Source organism: Azolla caroliniana, unplaced genomic scaffold (assembly GCF_043228905.1).
Source record: "Azolla caroliniana isolate FFs.n. ecotype wild unplaced genomic scaffold, voAzoCaro1.0.p SCAF_12, whole genome shotgun sequence".
NCBI lineage: Eukaryota > Viridiplantae > Streptophyta > Polypodiopsida > Salviniales > Salviniaceae > Azolla > Azolla caroliniana.
In genome coordinates, this window is record NW_028230447.1 from 15,202,735 (window position 1) to 15,211,874 (window position 9,140).

At 38.4% G+C, this 9,140-nt stretch overlaps 1 protein-coding gene across 1 annotated transcript; it reads right to left on the reverse strand.

Annotated features, from left to right (window-relative positions):
* Nucleotides 1-5,275: 5,275 nt before the first annotated feature.
* LOC147857233 (14-3-3 protein 7-like) lies at nucleotides 5,276-8,500 on the reverse strand. Its single transcript, XM_087328275.1, has 7 exons — nucleotides 8,278-8,500; nucleotides 7,362-7,668; nucleotides 7,120-7,207; nucleotides 6,844-6,953; nucleotides 6,196-6,344; nucleotides 6,063-6,109; nucleotides 5,276-5,615 (listed from the first exon to the last, which is right to left on the reverse strand). The coding sequence occupies exons 1-7, from the start codon at nucleotides 8,348-8,350 to the stop codon at nucleotides 5,613-5,615; spliced, it is 777 nt and encodes a 258-aa protein (XP_087184401.1). The 5' UTR covers nucleotides 8,351-8,500; the 3' UTR covers nucleotides 5,276-5,612.
* Between the last annotated feature and the right edge of the window lie 640 nt (nucleotides 8,501-9,140).

A 9,140-nucleotide genomic window follows, 5' to 3' on the forward strand; every position in this document is an offset into this window, starting at 1 on the left:
GTACCGAAAGTTCGATTCCTTCATGGCCGATCAAGGGTACCACAAGACGCAAGCCGATCACTGCGTGTTTGTGAAGAAGTTCGAAGGAGGCGACTTCCTGATACTCCTTCTGTATGTGGACGACATGTTGATCATCGGACGGGACCAAGTCAAAATACGAATGCTGAAGAAGGCCCTCAACCAGACCTTCTCAATGAAAGACTTGGGTCCAGCAAGACAAATGTTGGGGATGCATATTATCCGGAACCGGTCCGCGAAGCAATTATGGCTGTCACAGGAGAAGTACGTGACAAAGGTGCTTCACCGGTTCAACACGTCAAATGCGAAACCAGTCGGATTGACACTTCCGGCAAACTGCAGGTTATCCGGTAAGCAAAGCCCGAAGACGAAAGCAGAGAAGGCGAATATGATGAAGATTCCATATGCCTCTGTCGTCGGGAGCTTGATGTACGCAATGGTGTGTACCCGACCGGATATAGGATACGCAGTCGGAGTGGTGAGCTGGTTTATGAGCAATCCCGGCAAGTAGCACTGGAACGTGGTCAAATGGATACTCCGGTATTTGAAGGGCACTTCAAATATGTGTCTCCAATTCGGCTCAGAAAAACCTCAACTTGACAGTTTCACCAATTCGGACATGTCGACTGATGTGGATACCAGCCGGTCTACATCCGGGTATGTAATGACATATGCAGGGGGAGCTGTCTCGTGGCAATCGAGGCTACAGAAGACGGTTGCGTTGTCAACCACGGAGGCGGAGTACATGGAGGTTGTGGAAGCCGGCAAGGAAATATTATGGATGAAGGACTTCATTGGAGAGCTCGGTATCCGGCAAGATGAATACTAGCTCTATTGCGACAGTCAAAGTGCCATCCACCTTGCTAAGAATGCGGCCTACCAATCCAGGACAAAGCATATCCAGCGAAGGTATCACTGGATCCGGGAAAGAGTAGATGGCCAGGAGTTCGCATTGACGAAGATCCACACGGCCGAGAACGGGTCAGATATGCTGACCAAAGTGATGATACCCGACAAGCTAGATGCATGCCGGAAGCAGATCGGACTTGTAAGTCACCCCATGTCGAAGTGAAGGGGGAGTTTGTTGGGAGACAAGTCCCTCCGAATGGGGAGTACCCGGCTACGGAGAGCCGAATGGTGCAGACCCGATGAGAACCGGATGAGGAGTACCCGGCTACGGAGAGTCGGATGGTGCAGACCCGGTGAGAACCGGATGAGGAGTACCCGGCTACGGAGAGCCAGATGGTGCATACCTGGTGAGGAATGCTCACCGGATGAAGAGACATATTCGTAAATATGTTTCTGAGAGTCCATCGAGGCTATATCTGTAGATAGCCGAAAAGTCATATTAGTATAAATATGACTTAGGGCAAACTTTTTTGTGTAGTTGTTATTCTTGTCTACGCGAGATCAGAGTGCGTAACAGTGTACAGAGAGTGAGAGAGAGAGGAAGAGGTCGTTGCCTCTTATTGTAACCGCCGCCTGTGGCAAAGATCGTGAGCACGAGGTCGTTGCCTCCATGAACTCACTATTGTACATTCTAATATAGTGATAGTTTGCAGCTTGTGGGCTGCCGTGGTTTTTTCCCTCTTTGGGTTTTCCACGTAAACATCCTGTGTACTCTTCTCTTCTTTGTGTCGTGTTTTATTTCCCGTTTTCTGTGTATAATCCTAAGCTCGGTTGTGGCCGAGCATTGCGTATACGGAGCGTTTTAGTGCCCGTCATATACATCTTATACGAACAAACTATAACCAATACAACATGATAATTGAAGGATTTATATTTTATTTTAACATATCAACTTAGACATGTTTAAGAATGGGAGAACAAAGAATAGAATAAAACATTTATTATTCATTAAAAAGGAAGGAGGTGAAGTTCCTTTGTTGATGACTTTCTAGATCAAGCTCGAACAAACATCGATCGATTACCATCCAAAGCAAAATCAACATCAACAACAGAAACATTATAAAGAGATAGGAATTAAATGATAGATAATAAAGAGGAAGAGAGAGAAAGAAGGGTATCTAAGGGATCGAGACGAACCCGAGCCTTGATCGGTGTCCCATACCACCACCATGGCATCGATTCGTACCTGGCACTAGCACGCACTCGCCACAAGAGTTTTTTCACCAGACCTAAGGCCCCCAAGCAGGTTCACACTTGGCCCTTATGCGTTGTATCATTCCTAGGATTAAAAGTAATCCTCACTTCTTTACTTCTCTCAATTAACCCTGACACTTTTATCCTCATGCACATAGAATTCTACGGTACAAACTACCACAAGATAAATTATGATCATGTCTGTAACACCAACCACTAAATAACCTTACCAACATAACTACATCAATTTGGGATCTCTCTCACTCTCCAAGTTTATTTCAGCTATAATTTGTCATATGAGGTTTGATTTTTATTAGCTATGGCTTGAATCGAAGCTGACAACAAGTTTTATGATATGATCTAGGGAGATCAATTTTGTAATCAATTAAAAGCATATATTGACATATTCGCATTCGTGGGGGTTACCAAACGAATGTATACGAATACGCATACAAATGCATGAAAAAATATTCGTTACATAAAAAGAAAAAGAAAAAGAGTTTATAAAGTCCCTACTTTTTAGTTTCTTAAATATATCATATAAATTATAACAAAGATGACATTGACAATAAAAAGGGGATATTTTACTTCACATTAAAAAGGAGACTTAAACTAATAATATTTTTATAATAGATGTAAAACTTAAAGTGCATTTGTTTTATTTTTAAAATAAAATAATAAATAAATAAAAGGTTCATTAATACCCCACTTTTTACTCTCCCACAAAATTTAATATTTTTTTTGTCATTAAAAAAGGGACCTCACACTAATAATATTTTTATAATAGATATAAAACTTAAAAGCATTTGTTTTATTTTTTAATAAAACAATAAATGGTCATATAATGGCAAATACTCACATTGGAACCACAAAGTCCAAGATTATGATCAATAATGAGGCAAGATCGCCAAAGAATCTTGATATTAATGCAACAACTTCAACCACAATGACTACAATGTTTATGAGGCATTTAATTTCTCTTTAAGAAACCATAACCTAACAAGGTGAACATGATGTCATTATGTGACTCTTTATAACAAGTTGGATTGTGATGCCTAGATTGTGTCGCACTACGACTGTACAAAGCACCACACTTAGAGACGTGCTTTTCTATCACTAACTAGATATTATGCAGTAGTGACTGTGATTTGTTTTTCATTTCATTCTTCGATGACTTCGGCACCTTGGGGCATTGGTTAACATGGGTTCGCCATATTCGGCCAAGAGCTCGATGTTGAGCTTCTTGAGCGCATTATGCCATGGTTGGGGGTTTAGCTTTAATACTTCTTCAAGAGTATGCTCTATCCCTTTATATACTATGTAGTTAAAATTGTGGTTCTACATCTCCAAGTTCTCAATTTCTCTATACACTTCCCAAAGAGATTTTGAATTTGAGTGTGAGGATTTGTTGTCATAGTACAACATTCACATCTTTAGGGGGCATTTTGGCATATGATAGGGCCTCAATGGTTGGGGAGTTGTTCTTCAATATTTACTTTTTTGGCTATCTTAGGGAATGCCCATTGCTCAAGTTGGCTAAAATAGAGGATTGTTGTATTGATTTCTTTTTGCTTCTCATTGTGTCAAAGTAGAGAAATGTACTCTAGAAAGCGTTTATTTTCCTCAATTGGGTTTTGGGTAAGTTCCAAAGTGGGGAGGTAAGCCCTCAATTTGTGATTCAAGTGAAGTATGATGGTTTGTTAAACAGACATGATCATTTATGTTTCATACTCAAAATCTCCACCAAGAAGGTATTCATCATCACAAATATGAAGTGAAATTAACCATAATTGCCAAAGTGAAAAAGATCATAGTCAATATCAAAATATGGCAAAAACGGACTGGCTTGAAGGCACTTGCAATATACTTGAGAAAGTGGGGCATCACTCCACTCCACTTAGATGCAAAAACCCAATTGAATGGAGATATTCTTACTACAATTGGAGAGATCCACACCACATTGATTACCTTCCAAACCATTCTAGATACTAGGCAAGAAGCAAATTGATACCTACTATTCTTCCATTGGACAGCCCAAGACAAACATGTTCCATTAGAAATCCTTCTTTGGCTTAAGGCGTCTCCGATAGGCAAGGCCCCAACCATAATCATCCAAGTGAATACCTTAGCTGTCATGGTTAACCAAGATTGCCAACCAACCTCAATTACACCATGCTCATGCTACCAAGACATAGGCTTTTGAAATACCCACTCTTTTATAACTCTTTCCTCCATCGTACTCTCTTTATGCACACACATAGATGCATCCACATTTTTGCTTAGATGACCTCAAGGCAGTGTTTAGTGAGTTAGGCTGGGTCCTCAAGAATAATTTAATATTCTTGTGAAATTGTTGTATTATGCTTCTTTGTGCACCAACATCAAGCACTTTATGGTTAGTGCATTCTGTGTGCTCATTTTGACATGAATTTACTTCACTTTCTAACATGCATGCATTACAAGGTACGATTAGGGACAACCGTAAATCCTTCGTCGAAGAAGACACCCATCTGAAGGTTGCGTATCCTCGCATAAAAGAAAAAGGGTGTGTGTTTCCACCATGGGGCCAATAACACAAACAAGTTTCAGCAAGGATATGTAACAAAACATCTCCATACCATCAAAGGTTGTGTGCCTCTGCCTCCCAAGCATCGAACCATGAGACAAAAAGAAATAAACCAATTCTAGAACCCTAAGTGTCAAGGTGATGTACACCTCTTAGAATGCCCTTGTTGAGAGTATCAACAATTTCCCCCCTTTAGAACACCATGAGAGCAAGGTGACTGAGTATCAACCATCTCCGCTTCAGAATAAACACTTGTCTCATCAAATGACTCCAATGCAAAGTGAATATTTAGTGATAAAAAATTTGCATTCACATGCCATAATTATCAAGAAAGATTTTTTTTGTGTGGTCATCAAAAGCCATAATACAAGATATCACATTATGCTATCCACAAATGCATATGAACGATTTCTTTTCATTTACAAAAAACGGCCAAAATAACAAATGATATCCTGCATTGACCAATTGTATCAACCGGAATCCACAAACCACCATACTTCATCATATATCGAACTTTCATCATTGATGATTTGTTGATAATACAGCCCCCAGATATATATCCATAGACATGCAAAGCGTACACAAACATTAAGTTTGAGCAAATAACGCAAAACATGAATTTTATGCAATCCGTTAACGATAAACTGAGTTATCCATACTTCCAAAAAAGCCATGGATGAGGAACAATATGTCCACTCCTAGATGAATAACTCATCCATGCAAAGAAAAGGGTCAAGAACCAAAATAAAACATTTCGATCTTAGCTCGTCCAACTCAATTGGAGGGCCATATAGAAAGATTTTTAAGCTTGAAAGGAAGACCTTCAAGTAGAAAAGAAAATGATGCTATACTAATAAACTCAAATAAGAATAAAGTAGGTGTCATGAAGATAATACCCATTACATATGCACTGTCAAATCCTAAATCACTGCAACAACAAAACCATGATGGTTAACATCGCAGAACCTACACACAAAATATATGCACGTGTATGTGTATATATGTGTATATATATCTATCTATTTATCTATGTATGTATGTATGCATGCATGCATGCATGTATGGGTGTGTGCATATGCACATGCATGTATATGTATGTATATGTACATATAATCGTGTATATGTGAATAGATATGTGTAAGTGTATGTGTGTGTATGTATGTATGTATGTATGTATGTATGTATGTATGTATGTATGTATGTATGTATGTATGTATGTATGTATGTATGTATGTATGTATGTATACTTATGTGTGTGTGGGTGTGGGTGTGTGTGTATACGTTTAAGTATATATGTATACAATCATATTATATATAACCATATTCATATATCTATATGCAAACACTTCCCATGTAGGTAGATACAAGAACATACCTCAGCATCTACTTTAGCAGCGTCCTCCACCTTTATCTGCTCATCACCTATATATAGGATCAATGAAAATAAGTTCATGTCATACTATTACTCAATTGACTCTATATAGGTTTCTCCAGACAAAGTGACATACCTCCATCTTCCGGGAGATCCGAAGTCCACAGAGTTAGGTTGTCTCTGAGCAACTGCATGATCAATGTGCTATCCTTATACGAATCCTCATTTAAGGTGTCCAACTCTGCTATCGCCTCATCAAAGGCCTGCTTCGCGAGGTGACAAGCTCTGAATAAAAAACAAGGCACAAATTATATGTTGAAAATCACAATATAAAAACATCGCTTCCATAGTTTCTTCATAATCAGTAATAATAAAAAAGTGAACATACATTATCGATTCATGACATATGGTATTCATATACCTTACACTTATCAATTTTTGCTTCAAATTTTGACTTGCACATCATTTGTCACAACCCTAGGGTTGAAACCAATAGTGTTTTATAAGCATAATAAATAGAGGGCACTAGTAAAATAAAGGAAAACACGACCAGAAACAAGTATTTCTAGCTTTTAGCCATGTACAAGAACATATGAAGTTTTCAAATATACCTAGGATACTCTATCTACAGAACAAAACGACAAAATGAAGTAAGGCCTGAAGAAAATAAGTTACGGGAAAGAGTTTTGATATTTGGATGTTATAACATCGCAACATGTTTAAGCAGTTTGCAAATAGAAACTAATTAGGAAAAGGTTCACTAAATTGAAAAGACGACACTTGCCTTTCGGGAGAGTTCATGATTTCATAGTAGAACACCGAGAAGTTCAAAGCGAGACCTAACCGAATAGGGTGAGTCGGGGCAAGGTCTGTGCCAGCAGTACTGGATGCAGCCTGTAAAGAGCACACCATAGACGCGCGAAATATGCACAGAAAATAATGAAAATGTAAATATGAAATCATATCAATGTTCTTCAAGACTACGTAGATGGTGCCATATGCATACACACACATAACTATCAAATTACATGTTTATGATATAATCCATATGTGAACATGCCTGGTATGACTTAAGGGATTGATCTGCAGCCTCCTTCCTTTCATTCCCGACTTTGAACTCCGCCAAATATCGATAGTAATCACCTTTCCTGAATTCACCCACAAAACCGCTGAAATCAATCCAATTTCATTTATATACAAATTTTGAATTTCCAGTGAATCTACCATGAAAAAATGTAAGGTGATGCTAATATAGATAGAAACCTGAAATTGAGAGAGAGATTAAGAGAGAGAGAGACTAACATCTTGTAATAAAATACCGTTGATTCTCCGGTGGTGCAGGAGGGTATCAAGTGCTCATCAATGATCATCAAAATGTCACTACAAATCTTCGATAACTCTTCCTCCACTTTCCTTCGGTATTCTTTGATACGTTTCACATTGATCTCATTACCTTTCGCCTCCTCTTTTTGCTCAATGGAAGACAAAATACGCCACGATGCACGGCGAGCACCAATCACATTCTTGTAACCAACAGAAAGAAGGTTCCTCTCTTCCACAGTAAGTTCCAGATCCAACTTCGCAACTTTCTTCATAGATTCCACCATCTCTAAGGGGGATATTAACACAAGAAAGATCATAGGAAACAAGCATGAGCTAGAATTGCAATTGATGATGATGATGACAACAACGAAGAGATGATGACAAGCTTCTATACATAGACAGTATGACCTTTTAATTTGAATCATTTTTACACTTTTTTTTGGGCAGGCATGCTTATCTCCATTATACATGATGATAACCTTCTATACATGACTACACATTGACAGTATGACATTTGAACTTAAAATCATTTTTACACTTTTTTGGCAGGCATGCTTATCTCAATTATACATGGTTCATTTTATTTTACACTAATTGACATGTTCTATCTGATATATGTACATTACAATACACAAATTAGTATGCCTAAAAATACATAGCAGATCTGTAGATAGCTTTAATTTGATGGAAAAGAGTCTTCTTTCTCGTTAAGTAAAGCAATGTGAGAAATTAAGATAAGAAGTTCTACGAAGATCTAAGCTTACTGAATTCTACGGCCATTATTGGCATGAAAAATGAATGAAATAAATCCAAGCCATTAAATCAAATCAAAGGAAATTCAATCGCCCAATAGCGTATAAAAGAAAGATGGATCAGAAAAAAAGGGAAGACTCACCATCATATCTCTCAGCTTGTTCAGCAAGCTTTGCTAAGTAGACATGGCTCTCTCTCTCCTTTTCGGTACTCATGATGAAGAAATACAACAGAGAATGGGCAAAGAGAGAAGCCCAAGACAGAGAAGAAAACCAAGGATTAAAACGAAGGAAGAAGAAGAACAGTGTAAGAATAAAGGGAGCAGGTGAAACAAAAAAACAAAAACAGAGAGAAGAAGAAGAAAAAGATGGACTAGGAAGCAGAGCCTTTTCTTCTCTTTTGGTATTAGAAAAGAGAAGAAGGGGGTGGGGAGGTGCAGGTTTCACACTTGTCCGGACAAACTTGGGCCTGCCTTTTTATTATGTGAAACAAGATTCCATTGATTGGAATATATGTATATGTATATGAATATGTATGTATTGCTTAAGTTTTCCATTCACAAAAAGTCTACATTATTGTGGATGTGTGGGGTGGGTGGGTGTCTGTGCGCGTGCATGGCTCGGACGGAGGGGTGGGTTCGCATGAGATAAAGACTTGAGTTTACACAGAAACGAGTTTACGGTCACAAATGATAAATATAACTGCGATTGCCAGATCACATGAGACAGACAGAAAAGGAGAGTTTACACAGAAACAAATTTACGATCACAAATGATAAATATAACTGCAATTGCCAGATCACATGAGACAGACAGAAAAGGAGAGTTTACACAGAAGCAAGTTTACGATCACGAATGATAAACATAATTGCGATTGCGTGTGTACTCACTTACTTATGCGTGTGTTGTGTGTGTCGCTCTTTGCGAATTTACTGAGCTTTGAGAATGTCAATAGCTCTCGACAGTATGATTAATCGTGTTGAGAATTCCTACTACGTTGGGATCA

Coding starts and splice junctions, on each gene's coding strand:
- LOC147857233 (XM_087328275.1), bottom strand. CDS start 8,350: ATGAGTACCGAAAAGGAGAGAGAGAGCCATGTCTACTTAGCAAAGCTT. Junction 7,208..7,361: donor ACGGTATTTTATTACAAGAT/GTTAGTCTCTCT, acceptor GGGTGAATTCAG/GAAAGGTGATTACTATCGAT. Junction 6,954..7,119: donor AATCCCTTAAGTCATACCAG/GCATGTTCACAT, acceptor TGCTCTTTACAG/GCTGCATCCAGTACTGCTGG.